We start from the raw sequence: 22,208 nt of genomic DNA on the forward strand, positions 1-22,208 counted from the left end.
GTGCAGAGGACAGCACAATCAGACTGCATTTGCAAAATATCTGCCCTGTGTCTATGTCCCCAGCCCATTCTGGACCTTTCCGCAAGGTGCCCTGGCTGAAGTGCTCCCACTGGCTGGCAGGACATACGTAGATCAGAACATACTATGCTGACTTGCTGCAATAATGAACCCCCTTCTGGTGCAAATATAAAAATGTACAACTTACAAGATGAGATCATGTAATAATGAATGCACATATGTACAGTACTGTATGTCCTTTTTGCTAAAATAGCCCCATATGATATTAAAAATAATGCCTCCTCATAAATAGTAAATTACCTTATACCATCAATGTCAAGAAAATGTACAAAAATGTACACACAACATAAATTACACACAAGCTATTACATATACTGCAAAGACAAATACAGTTTGGCAAATACAGAAAGGGGAAGTCTCAAACACGACACAAACAAGACATGTACAATGCTGAAAATTGCCCAAAAATAATACAAAAAACACACATAAAAATATTTGTACAAAATGTGCACTAACAACCCTTAAGTTTTCTTCAGATACTAATTTATTTAGAAACATTTCGGCATCTAATATGCAAATGTTTCTTATTGTGATGGGCATGTCTTTAGTGTTTAAAGTGTGCTTCTGCATTTTTGTCCTATAATAAGTAAAAAAAAGTCACGGTACTCATGAACTTTTCCACATCGCTGAGTGTGCAGGCCCACCTTTTAAATTAGATGTTTTCCGCATTTGTAATGCAGATCTGATAAACATTTTGCATAAATTCCCAAAGTGAAAGTGAATATAAACAGCAGTTGCCAATATAGGGGGTTATTCAGGTTGCATCGCTAATCGAATGCATGCACATTTAATGTGTTTGGGTCGCAATAACTGTGAATCAGGCAGAGGCGTTCGCAAAGTGGGAGGAGGGCAGCGACCGATCGTTTCTGGGGGCGTAGTTGGGAAAATGGGGGGGGGGGGGGGGGGGGGAAGGTGTTGGTGGCGTTTTCGGGGCGGCTGCTTGTCACATGCAGCCGCTTTGATCGAAAAAATGGCGGCGGGACTTCTGCATCCACAGTTTCTGCGACCACACTGTAATTGTGGCACGATCGAAATTACAGCGTGATCGCAGTGGGTGGGTGGTTGGTAGCATGCTGGGCTGTCTTGCCCTGCGATGGGCGGCCCCCAGCATGCGGAGAAAAAAAATGGCAGATTCTGCTAAAAATAAGAATTTACTTACCGATAATTCTATTTCTCGGAGTCCGTAGTGGATGCTGGGGTTCCTGAAAGGACCATGGGGAATAGCGGCTCCGCAGGAGACAGGGCACAAAAAGTAAAGCTTTACGATCAGGTGGTGTGTACTGGCTCCTCCCCCTATGACCCTCCTCCAAGCCTCAGTTAGGTACTGTGCCCGGACGAGCGTACACAATAAGGAAGGATTTTGAATCCCGGGTAAGACTCATACCAGCCACACCAATCACACTGTACAACCTGTGATCTGAACCCAGTTAACAGTATGATAACAGCGGAGCCTCTGAAAAGATGGCTCACAACAATAATAACCCGATTTTTGTAACTATGTACAAGTATTGCAGACAATCCGCACTTGGGATGGGCGCCCAGCATCCACTACGGACTCCGAGAAATAGAATTATCGGTAAGTAAATTCTTATTTTCTCTATCGTCCTAGTGGATGCTGGGGTTCCTGAAAGGACCATGGGGATAATACCAAAGCTCCCAAACGGGCGGGAGAGTGCGGATGACTCTGCAGCACCGAATGAGAGAACTCCAGGTCCTCCTTAGCCAGGGTATCAAATTTGTAGGATTTTACAAACGTGTTTGCCCCTGACTAAATAACCGCTCGGCAAAGTTGTAAAGCCGAGACCCCTCGGGCAGCCGCCCAAGATGAGCCCACCTTCCTTGTGGAATGGGCATTTACATATTTTGGCTGTGGCAGGCCTGCCACAGAATGTGCAAGCTGAATTGTATTACACATCCAACTAGCAATAGTCTGCTTAGAAGCAAGAGCACCCAGTTTGTTGGGTGCATACAGGATAACAGCAAGTCAGTTTTCCTGACTCCAGCCGTCCTGGAACATATTTTCAGGGCCCTGACAACATCTAGCAACTTGGAGTCCTCCAAGTCCCTAGTAGGTGCAAGGCACCACAATAAGCTGGTTCAGGTGAAACACTGACACCACCTTAGGGAGAGAACTGGGGACGAGTCCGCAGCTCTGCCCTGTCCGAATGGACAAACAGATATGGGCTTTTTTGAGAAAAAACCACCAATTTGACACTCGCCTGGTCCAGGCCAGGGCCAAGAGCATGGTCACTTTTCATGTGAGATGCTTCAAATCCACAGATTTGACTGGTTTTAAACCAATGTGATTTGAGGAATCCCAGAACTACGTTGAGATCCCACAGTGCCACTGGAGGCACAAAAGGGGGTTGTATATGCAATACTCCCTTGACAAACTTCTGGACTTCAGGAACTGAAGCCAATTCTTTCTGGAAGAAAATCGACAGGGCCGAAATTTGAACCTTAATGGACCCCAATTTGCGGCCCATAGACACTCCTGTTTGCAGGAAATGCAGGAAACGACCGAGTTGAAATTTCTTTGTGGGGCCATCCTGGCCTCACACCACGCAACATATTTTCGCCACATGTGGTGATAATGTTGTGCGGTCACCTCCTTTCTGGCTTTGACCAGGGTAGGAATGACCTCTTCCGGAATGCCTTTTTCCCTTAGGATCCGGCGTTCCACCGCCATGCCGACAAACGCAGCTGCGGTAAGTCTTGGAACAGACATGGTACTTGCTAAAGCAAATCCCTTCTTAGCAGCAGAGGCCATAAGACCTCTGTAAGCATCTCTTGAAGTTCCGGGTACCAAGTCCTTCTTGGCCAATCCGGAGCCATGAGTATAGTTCTTACTCCTCTACGTCTTATAATTCTCAGCACCTTAGGTATGAGAAGCAGAGGAGGGAACACATACACCGACTGGTACACCCACGGTGTTACCAGAACGTCCACAGCTATTGCCTGAGGGTCTCTTGACCTGGCGCAATACCTGTCCCGTTTTTTGTTCAGACGGGACGCCATCATGTCCACCTTTGGTATTTCCCAACGGTTTACAATCATGTGGAAAAAACTTCCCGATGAAGTTTCCACTCTCCCGGGTGGAGGTCGTGCCTGCTGAGGAAGTCTGCTTCCCAGTTTCCATTCCCGGGATGAAACACTGCTGACAGTGCTATCACATGATTTTCCGCCCAGCGAAAAGTCCTTGCAGTTTTTGCCATTGCCCTCCTGCTTCTTGTGTCGCCCTGTCTGTTTACGTGGGCGACTGCCGTGATGTTTTTCCCACTGGATCAATACCGGCTGACCTTGAAGCAGAGGTCTTGCTAAGCTTAGAGCATTATAAATTTACCCTTAGCTCCAGTATATTTATGTGGAGAAAAGTCTCCAGACTTGATCACACTCCCTGGAAATTTTTTCCTTGTGTGACTGCTCCCCAGCCTCTCGGGCTGGGCTCCGTGGTCACCAGCATCCAATCCTGAATGCCGAATCTGCGGCCCTCTAGAAGATGAGCACTCTATAACCACCACAGGAGAGACACCCTTGTCCTTGGATATAGGGTTATCCGCTGATGCATCTGAAGATGCGATCCGGACCATTTGTCCAGCAGATCCCACTGAAAAGTTCTTGCGTGAAATCTGCCGAATGGAATTGCTTCGTAGGAAGCCACCATTTTTACCAGGACCCTTGTGCAATGATGCACTGTTTTTAGGAGGTTCCTGACTAGCTCGGATAACTCCCTGGCTTTCTCTTCCGGGAGAAACACCTTTTTCTGGACTGTGTCCAGAATCATCCCTAGGCACAGCAGACGTGTCGTCGGGATCAGCTGCGATTTTGGAATATTTAGAATCCACCCGTGCTGTTGTAGCAGTATCCGAGATAGTGCTACTCCGACCTCCAACTGTTCCCTGGACTATGCCCTTATCAGGAGATCGTCCAAGTAAGGGATAATTAAGACGCCTTTTCTTCTAAGAAGAATCATCATTTCGGCCATTACCTTGGTAAAGACCCGGGGTGCCGTGGACAATCCAAACGGCAGCGTCTGAAACTGATAGTGACAGTTCTGCACCACGAACCTGAGGTACCCTTAGTGAGAAGGGCAAATTTGGGACATAGAGGTAAGCATCCCTGATGTCCCGGGACACTATATAGTCCCCTTCTTCCTGGTTCGTTATCACTGCTCTGAGTGACTCCATCTTGATTTGAACCTTTGTAAGTGTTCAAAAATTTTTTAGAATAAGTCTCACCTAGCCTTCTGGCTTCAGTACCACAATATAGTGTGGAATAATACCCCTTTTCTTGTAGTAGGAGAGGTAATTTAATTATCACCTGCTGGGAATACAGCTTGTGAATTTTTTCCCATACTGCCTCCTTGTCGGAGGGAGACCTTGGTAAAGCAGACTTCAGGAGCCTGCGAAGGGGAAACGTCTCGACATTCCAATCTGTACCCCTGGGATACTACTTGTAGGATCCAGGGGTCCTGTACGGTCTCAGCGCCATGCTGAGAACTTGTCAGAAGCGGTGGAACGCTTCTGTTCCTGGGAATGGGCTGCCTGCTGCAGTCTTCTTCCCTTTCCTCTATCCCTGGGCAGATATGATCTTATAGGGACGAAAGGACTGAGGTTGAAAAGACGGTGTCTTTTTCTGCAGAGATGTGACTTAGGGTAAAAACGGTGGATTTTCCAGCAGTTGCCGTGGCCACCAGGTCCGATGGACCGACCCCAAATAACTCCTCTTCCTTTATACGGCAATACACCTTTGTGCCGTTTGGAATCTGCATCACCTGACCACTGTCGTGTCCATAACATCTTCTGGCAGATATGGACATCGCATTTACTCTTGATGCCAGAGTGCAAATATCCCTCTGTGCATCTCGCATATATAGAAATGCATCCTTTAAATGCTCTATAGTCAATAAAATACTGTCCCTGTCAAGGGTATCAATATTTTTAGTCAGGGAATCCGACCAAGCCACCCCAGCTCTGCACATCCAGGCTGAGGCGATCGCTGGTCGCAGTATAACACCAGTATGTGTGTATATACTTTTTATGATATTTTCCAGCCTCCTGTCAGCTGGTCCTTGAGGACGGCCCTATCTATAGACGGTACCGCCACTTGTTTTGATAAGCGTGTGAGCGCCTTAGCCACCCTAAGGGGTGTTTCCCAACGCGCCCTAACTTCTGGCGGGAAAGGGTATACCTCCCCTAATTTTCTATCGGGGGGAACCCACGCATCATCACACACTTTATTTAATTTATCTGATTCAGGAAAAACTACGGTAGTTTTTTCACATCCCACATAATACCCTCTTTTGTGGTACTTGTAGTATCAGAAATATGTAACACCTCCTTCATTGCCTTTAACGTGTGGCCCTAATAAGGAATACGTTTGTTTATTCACCGTCGACACTGGATTCAGTGTCCCTGTCTGTGTCTGTGTCGACCGACTAAAGTAAACGGGCGTTTTAAAACCCCTGACGGTGTTTTTGAGACGTCTGGACCGGTACTAATTGTTTGTCGGCCGTCTCATGTCGTCAACCGACCTTGCAGCGTGTTGACATTATCACGTAATTCCCTAAATAAGCCATCCATTCCGGTGTCGACTCCCTAGAGAGTGACATCACCATTACAGGCAATTGCTCCGCCTCCTCACCAACATCGTCCTCATACATGTCGACACACACGTACCGACACACAGCACACACACAGGGAATGCTCTGATAGAGGACAGGACCCACTAGCCCTTTGGAGAGACAGAGGGAGAGTTTGCCAGCACACACCAAAAACGCTATAATTATATAGGGACAACCTTATATAAGTGTTTTCCCTTATAGCATCTTTATTATATATTTCTAACGCCAAATTAGTGCCCCCCCTCTCTGTTTTAACCCTGTTTCTGTAGTGCAGTGCAGGGGAGAGCCTGGGAGCCTTCCCTCCAGCCTTTCTGTGAGGGAAAATGGCGCTGTGTGCTGAGGAGATAGGCCCCGCCCCTTTTTCGGCGGCCTCGTCTCCCGCTCTTAACGGATTCTGGCAGGGGTTAAATATCTCCATATAGCCTCCGGAGGCTATATGTGAGGTATTTTTAGCCAAAATAGGTTTTCATTTGCCTCCCAGGGCGCCCCCCTCCCAGCGCCCTGCACCCTCAGTGACTGCCGTGTGAAGTGTGCTGAGAGGAAAATGGCGCACAGCTGCAGTGCTGTGCGCTACCTTTAGAAGACTGAGGAGTCTTCTGCCGCCGATTCTGGACCTCTTCTTACTTCAGCATCTGCAAGGGGGCCGGCGGCAAGGCTCCGGTGACCATCCAGGCTGTACCTGTGATCGTCCCTCTGGAGCTGATGTCCAGTAGCCAAGAAGCCAATCCATCCTGCACGCAGGTGAGTTCACTTCTTCTCCCCTAAGTCCCTCGTTGCAGTGATCCTGTTGCCAGCAGGACTCACTGTAAAATAAAAAAACCTAAGCTAAACTTTTCTAAGCAGCTCTTTAGGAGAGCCACCTAGATTGCACCCTTCTCGGCCGGGCACAAAAATCTAACTGAGGCTTGGAGGAGGGTCATAGGGGGAGGAGCCAGTACACACCACCTGATCGTAAAGCTTTACTTTTTGTGCCCTGTCTCCTGCGGAGCCGCTATTCCCCATGGTCCTTTCAGGAACCCCAGCATCCACTAGGACGATAGAGAAAGGCAAAATCTGCAATCCTTACTGAATAACGTCCGTTATCTCTAGGACACAGGTTCTCAAACTCGGTCCTCAGGACCCCACACGGTGCATGTTTTGCAGGTCTCCTCACAGAATCACAAGTGAAATAATTAGCTCCACCTGTGGATGTTTTAAAAAGTGTCAAGTTAGTAATTAATACACCTGTGCACCTGCTGGGTTACCTGCAAAACATGCACTGTGTGGGGTCCTGAGGACTGAGTTTAAGAACTTGTGCTCTAGGATTATTCAATAATATATAGATATGTCCACACACATCTTTGCTTTAAATAGCCTGCTGGCATGGTATTGCCGTGCATAATAGAGCGCTAGCAAGCTATTGTGTTGCTACTATATGCACGCTCCGGCAATCACACCAGGAGAAACTCTGTATCAGTATGGGCTGCGGGCGCACAGCTCCTCGCTGCCTGTATCTCTTAAGTGCCTGCGGTCCCCTGCACATGTTACATCTGCCCCACCTGCAGTGCAACATGGTTCTGCCCAAGCGTGTGCTTTTTTGCTTTGCTAACAAACCTGAATCAGGCCCATAGTTCCTTAGATATCATGTGTGGGATCCTTACAGTCCCTGTAAACAGTCTCAGCCATTCCCTAAGATGCAGGGCTGGTGTCCAGATGGGGCGCCCACATAAAAAACTAATTTGATGTCCCAATTTCACAGTCACACTGTATGAAGCCAGGACTTACAGCGTAGTTCAGCTGTGTCAGACACAGCTTCTCTCCCCTCTGTCCACTTCTGGTTACAGCTCCAAAAGGAGCTCCCAAAGCAGGCTCACAGTGAATCAGAGTGTGCTCCTGCAGCCAACACATTTCATCTTTAGTTTCTAAGACTTGCCAGGAGACGGGCTCTGATCAAAAGCCCATCCTGATGAAGAGCAGACAGCAGTGTGATAGAGTAAAGCTATCACACTAGCTTCCTGGTTCAGGTCCCCAGTGAACACTGTACATGCGTAGCTGTCGACTGGAGCATGTGTCACCATGGGTAGAAAATTATTAGTCCACAGTCCACTATAGGGTAACACCATTTGGAGGTGGAGTTATCCTATTGGGGGCCAAGCTCCGAAATCAACAGCTTTGCAGCCCCCATAGAAACCCATAGGGGCTGCTTTTGGAAATGGAGGGGATCTGCTGCAGTCGTTCCATGGTACATTTGGGGCATCCTTAATATTTGCGGAATATCCTGCAAATATTATTTTAGAAATAGGCCCCTGCTTTAGGCTAACTGCTAGGTCCTACCATCATTCTCTATAACCTGTATGCAGGTGCAACAGAGAGAGAGGTTATATTGAAGATATTTATTTTCATGTAGGTAGCTCTCTGGATGCGGTCATCTTGTATCAGTAGAACGGCATTGACATATTTGATCAAAACTTTATCAAAATGATAAATCAACCACCACACTTACCATCTTACAAAATAATAATAATAATCATTATCATCATCATCATCATCATCATCATCCTTTAAATGTTTATAGGACCATTTTCAGGCATGACATTCATTCTGGGGCCACTCTCCTAGTGATGTTATGTTAATTGTTTGATAATATTTGGCACAGGCATAATACATAACAAAATAACAATTCACAAACTAAGTAACAAAGATAAACAGATATTGACATAATGTTGGTGAGATTTAAAAAGTTGGAAAACTGGAGCCTGCATACATTGTGGCTGATTATTGGTAAGTTTTTTGTTTCCGGAATCTCAGAAGCATAAAACTGGCCCAGGCTGAGCATTGTTGACAGACTAGTAACAGACTGCAGTAATATTCACGTCAGTGTAATATTCCTACCTGGGCACGGGTTGCATCCCGCTCTTGGATGACTGCGCCCATTTCCTCAGCTGTGATTTGTTCTCGTCTTTCCCGACTCCTCCTGATACGTTCCAAAATAAGTTCTCCATTCTGCTGAATGTCAGTGCCGCCTTCTGCTTCCCCCAGTCTGCCCAGCAATTCCTGTAGAGTCTGAGGGAAACATTCCTGAATTGTGGCAAACATATACAAAATGTGCATTTTACTTGTAATGACAATTAAACACAATCGACTTCACCATTTTTTACTGAATTAATCTGTACTCAATATCACACACACGCACGCACGCACGCACGCACGCACGCACGCACACTGGAAAGGAAAATGTGACAGATTGAATTCCATGGTACTGCATTTAAAGCAGTAGGACGATATGTGGTGGTATAGCAAACAAACTCACTTTATAATGTATTATATATACAGTACAGTATACTATATAGTTAACATCATGTTAATAGACAAAAAAACACAGGAGAAACCTGACAATGTCTATATGATAAATTAGGCATTACTTTCTGCTCAGACATAGCATCAGCCATCTTTGAAGTATAATCTGAATTTGATAACTACAAGCCCTAAAATTAGTAATCACTGGATCCCAAACAAAATATTTATTCCACGCTAACTTTACTATGAATATATCAGCCAGTGTTGGTTTTGCATGTAGAAGTGAAATAACTGACTTTAACTGGAATATTTTATACAGAATATCATGTGATAACAAACGAGGAGTGTATCTACATCAACATGATTGATACAGTAAATAGAACAACTGAGTTGAGTGAGTGCTTCTGTCTTACTGATACCTGTGTCCGTGGAGCTCCACCATAAGTGGTATTACTACCTTAACACATTCAAACAGGGCCTAATCTAGAGACACAAAAAAAAAATAGAGCGTTGGCTCTCTTTGGGAGGCTGCTTACCATGTCACCATCTTCAGGGTTAATATCATCCAGCCTAGACAAGAGAGAAAAGGAGGATGAGAAGTCGTAAGGATGAAAACACAAGAGGAGAGACAGAGAGAAGCGTTAAGTGGCCAACTACTTGCTCCTCAATTCAGAAGCAAAATGAATTCTTTTTCTAAATCTTTGGGAGTTGAAGTAATTTTGCAGTGAGTGTCTTCAGGGGACGCCCTGCACTCCCGATGAATTACGGAGCCAGCTGTTCTGCTGTATCTTTCAATAATGCCGAGCTCATCTCTCCTCGTCTGCAGCTTGTTAACTTATTAATGTTTACCGCAATATACGGCTACAGGGATCAGTTCTTCATATGTGCTGAGACCGGTTGGTAAAGCAGGATCTTCACATGTTTTTATTGATCGTTTCACTTTTAATTAGGGTTTTTGCTTCCTTACTTTTTATTCCTAGCAGAAAGAAGTGTGGGTAAATGATCTATATAAAGCATTGAGCTGATCCCCAGAAATATTATAGCACTTTGCTCCTTTCAAAGACAAGGGGTTGATGAAATCGAACTTCTACTAGTCTCAGCTTAGCCACAAAGGTGACTACAGACACAATATACTATTCTTTCTTCAGATATCTGTATTTTTTAATATAGCGTATTCATTAAATCCGACACTCCTTGCTTCATATGACCCGGTGCCGTCCGTATACATATTAGAATACAGCGTGGTTCCGTCGGCAGCACTCAAAAGGTACACTATACAAGAACGTACTAAACCATAGTTTCTACGTTTCAGTTTTACTGTGCAAAACCGTCATCAGGAATATTTTTTAATATATATATTTTAGTGTCCTAATAAATGGACTACTCCATGTCCTACTGATCATCACATTAAAAGTATTTTTGGGAATATTGCAGGAGCTATTTTTCATGATTATTTGTTCTTGAGGCAGTATTTTGTAGCAATGTGCGAATCTTCCTTCTTAAATTAATTTTAGAGAGACAAATCTAGATTATACATGAGAAAAAATTATTCACCAACCATAAGAACATCCTTACTTTCAGTTACTTAAGAGCCTGAGCCAGATTAACAATGGGGCAGAAGGATCTACAGTTCCAGGCCTCCACATACCGATGTGTCCTCATGCACTATGGCTTCAGTCGTGCCAAACGACCCCTTAAACCATCTGGAAGCAGGGTCGGATTAAGGCTTGTGGGGGCCCCAAGTCAACTAAGTTGTGGGGTCCCCATCCAATAAAATGGCCCCTTAACCTCCTAATATGGACACAGTGCCTCTCCCCCTTGTATGCCATGCAGTGAAACCCCAGATGGCTTCTCGTCCATGCTCCTTCCCTATATTATATCTATATACTGTATATATAGACACAAATGGATGTGCGGCACTCCAGACGACTTAAGTAACGAGACTCAGGCAGTAAATGAAAGCAACGTTTCAATGTTTAACACATCGTCTTCAGGCTTAACCTGAAGACGATGTGTTAAACATTGAAACGTTGCTTTCATTTACTGCCTGAGTCTCGTTACTTAAGTCGTCTGGAGTGCCGCACATCCATTTGTGTCTATTGAACTTTATCTTGCGGGCACCCGGCGCGGGTGTACAGCTGATGGGAGAGCCGGTACTTTCTGCTTCTACTGTATATATATATATATATATATATATATATATATATATATTTATGACAAATGGTTCACACAAACAAGGTTGACACAGCTTTTTTTATTTATTTTTTTTGTGCCATTTTCACCGTCACAGCACATGGAACCCCAATTAGTGTACCGCATTCGTTCGCCATGCTTCAAGCAAGGTAACGTAGTCCACGTGGATGGTAAAGTATGAAAAAGGAGAAAAAAATGAACCCCGCCCCCACAAAAAAGCCGTGTCGACCATGTATGTCGACCATTTGCACCTGTCGACCATGAGCACTGTCGTCCATTAGTGTCGACCCAATTAAGGTCAACCTATCATCCGGATACCGATCAACACTATGTATATTTATAATGTATATATATATATATATATATATATATATATATATATCTTAGCATTTGCTTCACCCTTTTCCATATCTACATTATGAGTAAGCTTTGCATTGTTGATTATTTAGAAATAGCTTTGATATCATCCTTCCAGTATTAATTAAGAAGAATGCTGCAAATCCTAAATTATAACCAAAGATACGGTCTGACATGAGATCGTAAGTATACAAAAGCTCTATGCCCTTCTGTCATTGTATTTGTTTGTGTGTGGGCTTCTTGGCCCCTGCACTGTCACTCTTTCAAGGCCAGTATCTGAATGTTTATCTGACAGTGTCACTGCTGGTACAGTTGTGTATGTTTGAGTCAGTCTGGGACATGCCTCTATGCTGGTGTCAATGTTTCCACATGCTATTAGACTTACATGTATGCACAAAGCTTGGATTTCTTGGATACAGTTCTTTAGAATACTTTTCCTTTGAGCGTATAAAATGTCTAACCAAGAAAACCAGTGTATAAACTATAGAAAATAAAAATTGACATTATATATCACAACTTCACAGCCTGTTACGAATGCATACTGATCAGATGTTTCTACGTCAGAAGCAGCAAAGGCTGGCACGTCACGTTAGGCCTGGTAAGTACGCAGTGGTAGAACATCAGTAGTCTGCCCACCACTGATATTAAAGCATTTGGTAATGATGCATTTGCTAAGATTATCAGGCCACCATTCTGAGACTTGCAGTGCCACAGCAGCTGGGGAGTCGCAGGTTGAAGAGAACGCCATTTCTTGGTCTATAGCAGGGGTGGGGAACCTTTGGCCCTCCAGCTGTTGTTGAACTACACATACTAGCATGCCTTGCTACAGTTTTGCTATTTGGCCATGCTAAAACTGTTGCAGGGCATGCTGGGATGTGTAGTTCAACAACAGCTGGAGGGCTGAAGGTTCCCCATCCCTGGTCTATAGTGTCTAGTCATTAGAGAAAATGATTTGTCACGATTGTGTTTAGCACACATTGACGTGGACCATACATCATCTACATAATAAGGTCTGTCCTGCCTCTTACATGCATGCACAGTGGGAGCTGCTGCTTTCCAACGGCTTTCACTGCAGCGAGCGCGGGACAGACCTGGACACAGGGTAATTATATACATGGAAGAAGGGGATGCTGTGGGACAGAGCAGGGTATAGGATGAAGTGGAGCAGCTGGCAGATAATGGAGAAGAATAAAGAATGGTGATAGCACATCATTTTCACTACAGTATTTCAGAAAGAAAGATTGATCCTTTGGTGAGAGAAGGGTTAGTTAGAAAGGTTCCCATTAGTTCTGTATTGAACAGTCAACTAGAAAAACACTTATTTGATGGTTCTGAAGACAATGTTGTGGGTTTATGTGGGCTCACTGCAACAATGGTTCTTACTCTCTGAGGAATAGCTGGAGTTGCTGGACACGGATCAGGGCTTCATCCCGCTCTTGGTTTGCCAATCTAAGTCGAGCCATAACAGCCTCATCTCGCTCGCGCTGAGCACGGTACACTTCTTCCACTAGTGCTGTAAAAGATATAAAAAGTTAATCATAACTGAGCTCCATGTAAAATGAATAATAGACACCTGTCCAAAATATGCATTTATCTCACAGCTAGACATATAAAAGTGTACAGGGTATTTCGGTCACTCACAGTTTTGCATTTTTACTGAAGTTCCCACCTTGCTGGCCTCCCCCCTACAGCAGCTAGAGTAAGTTTCCTAGCCAAACATCCTTCTGCTGGGTATATGTTCAATTTGCTGGTTGTTGGGATCCCAATTTGCCGGTTGTCGGGATCCCAGCGTCCAGGATACAGCTGGCAAGACCAACAGTCGGAATACCGGCGCAACAAGACTATTCTCACTCGTGGGTGTCCATAACACCCATAGAGTAGGACTAGAACCTGCAAGGGGACTCTCTGCACTCGCCCCGCTGCCGGGATGTCAGTATACGGACGCCCGGCATCCCAGTCACCGGTAAATCATACTTAACCCTTCTGCTGGTGTCTTGCTATGCCAATCTCTATATAATCTGCCTACTTCTAAGAACATGCAAAGTCATTGGGTGTGGATTATTACATCTGCACTAAAAAGGTCTACAGTCAATAGGTCTACCACTACTGGTATACATGCATTACGTCGACAGTGTGAAAAGGTCGACATAGAATAGACAGACAGTAGAAAAGGTTGACAGGGTCAAAAGGTTGATATAGAAATGGTCAACACAAAAAAGGTAGACTTTCCTGACCAAACAAGCCCCATTAGTGTACCACGTCTCCTCTCATGCTTCGGGCAAGGTGCAGGGGCATGTTACTATTCCCATTCGTAGTCCACGTGGAATCTAAAGTATGAAAAAGCTGAAAAAAATAAAAATAAAAAACTTGTGTTGACCACATGCCATTGCCATGTTGACCTTTTGACCCTGTCGACCTTTTGAACTGTCTACCTTTTACATGTTGATCTTTTGACCCTGTCGACCTAATGCATGTCTACCATTAGTGGTCGACCTATTGATTGTAGACCTTTTTAGTATAAATCTATAGACCGAATACCAAGTCATTAACAAAAGCCCCAACATACATCTCTTCACTCAAAAATATCACCAGACTTTAGGCCTAATTCAGACCTGATCGCTAGGGTGCGTTTTTTGAATCCCTGTGATCAGGTAGTCACCGCCTACAGGGGGAGGGGGAAATCACTGTACGGGTGTGCGATCACATGTTCAGGAGAGCTGCACAAATAGAAGTTTGTGCAGTCTCTGCACAGCCCAGGACTTACTCTTCCAGTGCGATGATCGGGGCCGGAGCTGACGTCAGAAACCCTCCCTTCAAACGCCTGGTCCCTCCTGCGTTTCTCTGGACACTCCTTAAAAATGGTTAGTTGCCACCCACAAACGGCCTCTTCCTGTCAGTCATCTTGCGATCGCCCGTGCAATCGCTTTTCTCGCACATCCTGTCGCTGCCCGCCGATCCCGTTGCTGCAGACCGACGCGCCTGCGCATTGTGGTGCATACGCAATTCAGACCTGATCGCAGGCTGTAGGAAAATGCAGCCTAGCGATCAGGTCTGAATTAGGCCCTTTATTCCCCTGCTCTGTCTCTCTCTTCCTCAGTCACTACTGCCTCCAATTCCCAGTTACAGGACTTTCTCTTACTGTGCCCTGATCCTCCTAATGCTGAAGTGTTCCCTTAAACCAGGGGTGGGGAACCTCCGGTCCGCAGGCCGTATAAGACCCGCAAAGCCACTTGTTCCGGCCCGCTGCTGTGTGTCAGGGGAGGAGAGCGCAGCGTGCGCCTCTCCTGTCCCTTTGTGCTCAGTTCGGCGCCGGAGTGTCTCAGCTGTCAGGGCAGGTAGGAGAGTGCAGCTATGTCTGGCCACAGCGGTAAGTATGATCTCAAACCAGCCGCCGGTTCGTGAGCCAATCAGAGCTCGCAGACCAGCAACCAATCAGGAGCCGCCGCTGCCAATCCGCGAGCTCCGATTGGCTTAGGAACCAGCAGCTGGTTTGAGGTCCTACACGCTGCCCGACATAGCTGCACTCTCCTCCCTGCCTGGCCCCTGACAGCTGAGACACGCCGCAGCTGGACTGAGCCCTAAGGGGCAGGAGAGGCGCATGCTGCACTCTCCTCCCCTGACAGACACACACAGCAGCAGCGGTGAGCAGCACAGTGGGGTGGGGGGCATGTGTGGGGCAAGGTGTATCTGGCACTGTGGGGCAAGGTGTATCTGGCACTTGGTGGGGCAATGTGTATCTAGCACTTGGTGGGGCAATATGTATCTGGCACTTGGTGGGGCAATGTGTATCTGGCACTTGGTGGGGCAATGTGTATCTGGCACTTGGTCGGGCAATGTGTACCTGGCACTTGGTCGGGCAATGTCTATCTGGCACTTGGTGGGGCAATGTCTATCTGGCACTTGGTGGGGCAATGTCTATCTGGCACTTGGTAGGGCAATGTCTATCTGGCACTTGGTGGGGCAATGTCTATCTGGCACTTGGTGGGGCAATGTCTATCTGGCACTTGGTAGGGCAATGTCTATCTAGCACTTGGTGGGGCATTTGTGTATCTGGCACTGTGGGGCATTTGTGTATCTGGCACTGTGGGGCATTTGTGTATCTGGCACTGTGGCGGCATATTTGTATCTGACCCTGTACTACTGGGGGCATATGTGTATCTCGTCCCAATTTAATTGGCCACGCTCTGTGTGGCCACACCCATTATTTGGTGCGTGCGCACAATACCACTGAGGGGCATATCTACTGGGGCATAACTACTAGGGGGCAGACTCATTTTTAAGTTGATCATTTTTGTATGGCCCCCAAAGGATTTTATAAATATCCAAATGGCCCTTGGTAGAAAAAAAGGTTCCCCACCCCTGCCTTAAACAAACTGAGTTCCAGACTGTAATGATGACTGCAGACACAGGAAGCTGGGCCAGCTGACTACAGCATTACTATGTTAAGATTTTAGTACTTCTATGGTGAAAGACTGAAGTACTTGGTCTCTCGAAACAGAAATAGCAGCAACCCTTCTTATACAGGTAAAGAAGAATCTGACAAGAGTGAAATGCCCACAAATGGACTTCTGGCTTAATACACTCAGTGTAATAATAAAAACAATGTTATTGTGATATGACATGCACATGTCCAAGCCATGTCAAACAGAAATATTTAATTGCATTTACAGTAAGAAACCTAAGGGTATATTTACTAAAGTGTGAGTTTTTAGAACTAGAGATGTTACCTATAGCAACCAATCAGATTCTATTTATAATTTATCAGGCATCTTCTAGAAGATAATAGCTAGAATCTAATTGGTCCGGGCTTCTCCTGGAGAGGAGACTGAAAATGTAGGTAAGCATGCTGTACAGTTATGACGCAATCTTCTCTGTTATTTGCATAATAAACATTAGAAGCTACAGTATATAGCTAAAGGCGTCACCATGCTTTGTACCGGGAAGCATCGCAAAAGTCCACTGTGAAGGCTATCACAGAATTGATGTGTTTTTTTTATGACTAGATCCCTATGGATTCTAACGACTGATGTGAGAAGACTGTGACGCCAAATGCAGCTATGAAATGCCCACGTATCGAACCAGATTTAATAAGCGTCTGAATCAGGCTGAGAACGGATAGGGTAACCTGTCTGATGCTACACTGCCATGTGGTCGCATCTGACACAATTATTCTAGTACTTGGCAAAGACTTACTGTACTGTTAACTTATGACGCAAATCTTTTCTGTAGTGTAATTGAGCAAACAAATATATACTGGAAGCTCTACAGCATGAAGCCATGTGACTACAAGATCTGTTAAGGCCCATATAGATAGGACGATGTGGGAGAGATGTGTGCTGAGCGAACCGCTCATCACACATCTCGCCCGCCGCTCAGCACAGCGCGATCTGTGCTGAGGGTGCAGGGGAAGTGAGCGACCCGCTAGATTGGCCTGCACGGCAGGCCAATCTAGCACCAGCGATAGCGATGCGCGAGGCTGCGCATCGCTATCGCTGTTAGGGCTACACACGGAGCGATCTTGCTGAAAATCTAAGCAATCTAGTCAGATTGCTTAGATTATCGCTCCCTTTAGGGTACTCAAGTCCAAGTCCAGAATCATTATAGTCTATAGAACTGCAGTCAGATGTAGTTTGATAAGCTAAGTACAACAGTTTTATTACAAACACAACACACTGCACACAAACCAATACAACTAAACACAATCAAGCTAATTAGAGCAATGCAAATATAACTGCATCATCCCAGATTTATTTCTCTTTCTTTGACTTGCAATATACTTCAATATTTGCACAGTGAAGGTTCAGAGCAGTTACATTACATTCACAAATATTATCACCCGCTGTGTGAGCCAGCGAGGAAAATCCTCCCTCCGCCGATGTGGAAGGGGAGATGTTTACCATTATATTTGGATAATTCCATTTTTAAACAAGCTTATCAAATATCCGGTAATTCTTAGTCAAATGAGACTCTCTACCGAACATTTCTTTATTTTAGGTTTTTGTGTGTTTTTTTAGCAAATATTACAACTTTGTTTAGGGACCTAATTGTTATATAATGTAAGTAGAAAGTAAATGAGGTAAGTGGAGTAGGAAGGGAATGTGTAAACTAGTTGTATGTGTACTCACGCTACTGTAATCCAGGTATGAGCAAGTTATCAGTGGCTGTTTATTTTTTCCACACTTGTACCATGTTTAACTTTACCGGGCTCTACAACAAAAGCAAACTAAAAAGACAGCTATACCAAGCTACCTGCTGCTGCCTCCTCCAACTAAGGAGTGCAACAGTGAGCCCTTACCTCTTACATGTAACCATTAGGCCATCAGTGTTAGTACTAGCATTAGGCCGTGGGTGCGGCAAATCTGGGTACTAGGCCTGTGCAGCAATTAAGTTTGGCCATAAGACCAAAGGCCTGTAGACTCCCTTCTTAGGTTCTAGTAAGAAGAATGCTTCAGCTCCATCGCTTAAACCCTTTTTCCACCAATGCTCTTTTTCTGGCCAAAGCAGTTTTCTAGCCAGGCCCAATCAAACAAAAAGGCAAAAGCATATGAAGGCACTAGGGCAGTGGTTCTCAAACACTGTGCCGTGGTACCCTGGGGTGCCTCGGGACACTTTCAGGGGTGTCTTGGATTGGTGGTCCAGGACCAATTTTAATTATTTATGGTCAATGTAATAGGCAAAATCACTTCTGGTAGCTGTCAATCATAACATATATGGACAAACAAAAGTACTGTATATACTTGAGTATAAGCCGACTTTTTCAGGACTTTTTTTTGTGCTGAAAGAGCCCCCTCGGCTTAAACTCGAGTCAGTGGGAAGGAGGAACACGGAGGGCACAGCGCGTGCCTCTCCTGTGTCCCTCCTGCGTCTCCGGCGGCAGCGGCGGGTCTATTAAATTAAGTACCCGTTCGTGAGCTCTGATTGGCTCACGAACCGGCACATCATTTAATAGACCCGCCGCGGCCGCCGGAGACGCAGGAGGGACACAGGAGAGGCGCGCGCTGTGCCCTCCGTGTCTCTCCTTCACAAAACAGCGCGGGAGCGGCGGAGGGTAAGTTATACCTGGCACTGGGGGAGCATATTTGCCACTTGGGGGGGGCATATATGGCACGGAGGGGGCATATCTGGCACTATGAGGGCACATCTGGCACTGCGGGGGCATATCTGGCAGTGTGAGGGCATATCTGACAGTATGAGCGCATATCTGGCACTGTGGGGGGCATATCTGGCAGTGTGGGGGCATATCTGGCACTGTGGGGGCATATCTGGCACTATGAGGGCATATCTGGCAGTATGAGGGCATATCTGGCAATATGAGGGCTGTATACGGCTAGAGCTGCATTTCCCACCCTCGGCTTATACTCGAGTCAATAAGTTTTCCCAGGTTTTTGTGATAAAATTAGGTGCCTCGGCTTATATTCGGGTCGACTTATACTCGAGTATATACGGTAAATCCTGATCCTTACCACAAAATTGAACCTAAGACCGATATATAAACACAATTTACTTAATTTAATATTTCTTTCTAAATTTCCCAATAAGAAATTTTTGGCCTGAGGATGCCGTGAACAAAAATTCTGATACTCTAGGGCGCCGTGATTCAAAAAAGTTTGGGAACCACTGCACTAGGGTCTAAAGACAGTATAACAGCTGAAGGGTTCTAGGGCTCTTGGGGTTCCTAATTCCTGTCAACAGAGAGAAACTAAGCTTTAATGCTCCTGAATAACAAACAGAAATGTAATATCTACCCCGAACAAATACAGAGTGTATTCTGTAGCTTGCATTTACTACCTTGCTGTTCTTCTCAATTGCTTGTACGGACTTCACTAGCACTGTGTATTATGGTTAGTGCTATTAGTGCATTACAGCCAAAGTTAGAAACAGGCTGTTGTTGTTGTTGTTGTTGTTAATACACTAGGCCATTTGCAGTTAGGGACCTTTATTGTTAGTTAGATACCTGTTGGGGTAGAAGTCCATTAGAACAATAATGTATGGGTGAGTTTTCCGTAATTTTCACACAGGGCTCTGTATTGGATGACCAGTCAAGGTGACAAGAGTGTAATAGGGGAGCATGCTCTGTGTTTACATTGAGACTATCTTCCCTCTTTTCTTCTCTTGGAGGAGAAGACTTTGTGCCAAGGTGATAGTTTTCCACCTGGTGTGCAAGCAACAATAAGTGAAAACTGGGGATTGATGCCAAAAGTTCTGGAGATGTCTTTCATTCTACCCAGTGAGGGGCATTCTAGTTAAAGTTGGGCAAGCCGCGTGATGCTGTAGTCTAGGGGCCCTTTCTGACATTTCTAATAATTCCTTTCAGATGTCTGTCGCATATTGGGGGTACTACCTGGTGGAAGTCCCTGGCAAGTCTAACCTAAATGATCACCTACTGTATATCCCCACTGGACTGGAGATATAGGTTCTTGTTCATTGCTTTAATGTCTACCACCACACTGAATGCATAAAGCTGACAAGAAGGAGGAGCTAGACGTTCCTTACATTACAATATACATATCTATGGATCGACATCAATAATAATATGCCTGGGTGCACTCCATCACACATAGACTGAAAACAGAAACCTGCAAAACTCACAGGACTTTTAAACACGGAAAAAATTCAGGTAATTACTCTCCTATGATTCTCAATTACTTGTTTAAAAGTACAGTCTATATATTAGAATTGTATATATATATATATATATATATATATATATATATATATATTAAACACACATGCAATATTTACTACAGTTTGACAGCACAGTGTCCTACTAATAATTTAATTATGTATGGGAGAAGTGATTTATGCAACCAAGTCTGGATTTTTTTTTATTTTTTAATTACTAGAGGAACAGGTTTTTATCTTTTCTTTCAGACCAGAGAAAGATGGCTTTGTAGAGAAGGTTAATAAGAAATGTGTCTGCAAAAGTCAAACAGAATTAAACGCTCTAAACTGATTAATATTCCAAAGAGCTTCTTGTGTGCCTCATAAACTTCCTTCCCCATCGTTTTGGGGTTAATCCTAGACAGAATCCAGAGCCAGAGGAAGAAGAATAGTGGATGTCAGCAGGAAGGGGAATAATGGAAGACTGGAGAAAGCACAAAATAATGAATGAAAGAACAATGCAATATCAGAATGAGAGAATAAAGGGTGTACACAAATATGGAAACGTTTCAGGAGAGGAGCAACACAGGAATAAACACAGAACGGAAAGTGACAGAGAAACAAATAAGTAAGCAAAGTCATATCACATAAAAGAAAGCACATTTGTAAATGTAGTAGCTTAATGTGTTGATTTTTTTTTAAATATGCAATTAAGGCAGAAATAGATATCTGATTTATTAAGTATCTCAACATATTTTGCGAATGATAATTGTGTGAATAAAAATTTGTCATTACAAAATAAGTACATCATTTAATTCAAACTATTTTGAATCTAATTAATTTATTCCATCTATCTTAAAACATCTAATTGACAAATAGAAGTGAAAACAATCTATTCCGAATGGCAAAGAAACCAATTTCATATTGCGATGCTGTCTCTGCCAGATGGAAGGAGGAAACATTTTAAAATACAAAAATTTCCTGAGCTTATTGTCCACTCATTTGTGGGTCAGTGTTTTTATTTCCTTGGACAAAAGGGACATAGACTAAAGATCTGCAGGGTAGCAGTAGAAAAAGATGAGAAGGTAAACTGGAAGATTGTGGGTCTAAGCATACCAGAGGCCCGATTTACTTTGTCGTATTTTTCAATCTTGTAGCGTTGTAAGAATAAAGACGTTTTTCGCATTTGCGCAAAACATTACCAAGGTGAATTATTGCCTCACCAGGACGGTGCAATAACACATGGTCTGTCCCAGAATGCTTATTGATACAAATACGGCAATAAAGCTGGGCAAAAATGGTCAATATAGCTGTATAGCTTATCTGTATTTTTACTAAACAAACCTCTTGTTCGTTTGCTTTCCACATTTTTCTTTTATTTATTTTCCTTTTATTTATTTTTATATATTTATTGAAGATTTTCAGAATTTTTACAAAATAAAATGACATTATGAAAAAACATAGCAGGTGTACATGCGTACATATAAAGGCAAGTACTATGGGAGAAATCAATCGCTACCATGAGATGAATTTCCAGAAGGCGAAAGTATCAAACGTCATTAATAATGGGAGATGACATATATCATGAAATTTCGCACATTAATAAAGTATGTGAGGAGGAGTCCGGACCCCCCAAAACAAGCAAAAATCTGTGGTTTTACCTTGAGTTCCTGATGATAAAACAATATGGTGTCACAGTGTCCAGTTCTGTTGATACGTTACGGCCTTAGTCTTGACAAAGACTCCTACTTGAGCCGAAACGCGTCGACAGAACTGGACACTGTGACACTATATTGTTTTATCATCAGGAGCTCAAGGTAAAACCCCGGATTTTTGTTTGTTTTGGGGTTCCGGACTCCTCACATAGTGAATTTTTGTTTTTTTTCCTTGGTTTTCCTGTTGTTTTTATCAGTTTTTTTTACTTGTATGTAAATTTTTGGATGTTGATTTACCCCACCTATGGGATTTTTGTAATTAATAAACATTTTTCTGTGAACTGGTATATACCACCTTTTGTATTCTGGATATTTTTCCATTTGGACTATTTGAAGGAGATTGTCTGAGACAATGGAATAAAAGC

General features: G+C 44.2%; 1 protein-coding gene and 1 long non-coding RNA gene across 6 annotated transcripts in view; one reads left to right on the forward strand and one right to left on the reverse strand.

The window, feature by feature from the left end:
- The window catches only part of LOC134980861 (uncharacterized), a 199,385-nt gene extending 179,247 nt beyond the window's left edge, over positions 1 to 20,138 (forward strand). The window contains exon 3 of the long non-coding RNA XR_010190482.1: positions 19,842 to 20,138. This is a non-coding gene — a long non-coding RNA (uncharacterized LOC134980861). The remainder of the gene's footprint in view (positions 1 to 19,841) is intronic.
- The window catches only part of MIPOL1 (mirror-image polydactyly 1), a 921,515-nt gene that overhangs the window by 476,430 nt on the left and 422,877 nt on the right, over positions 1 to 22,208 (reverse strand). For 4 of the 5 annotated variants that reach the window (XM_063947849.1, XM_063947845.1, XM_063947846.1 and 1 more), the window contains 3 exons: positions 12,911 to 13,040; positions 9,514 to 9,547; positions 8,573 to 8,758 (listed from right to left, as the gene is read on the reverse strand). In XM_063947849.1, coding sequence (XP_063803919.1) covers positions 8,573 to 8,758; positions 9,514 to 9,547; positions 12,911 to 13,040 — 350 coding nt within the window. The remainder of the gene's footprint in view (positions 1 to 8,572; positions 8,759 to 9,513; positions 9,548 to 12,910; positions 13,041 to 22,208) is intronic. The other variant, XM_063947848.1, reaches the window with a different exon arrangement.

This window comes from Pseudophryne corroboree, chromosome 12 (genome assembly GCF_028390025.1).
Source record: "Pseudophryne corroboree isolate aPseCor3 chromosome 12, aPseCor3.hap2, whole genome shotgun sequence".
NCBI classification, from domain to species: Eukaryota; Metazoa; Chordata; class Amphibia; order Anura; family Myobatrachidae; genus Pseudophryne; species Pseudophryne corroboree.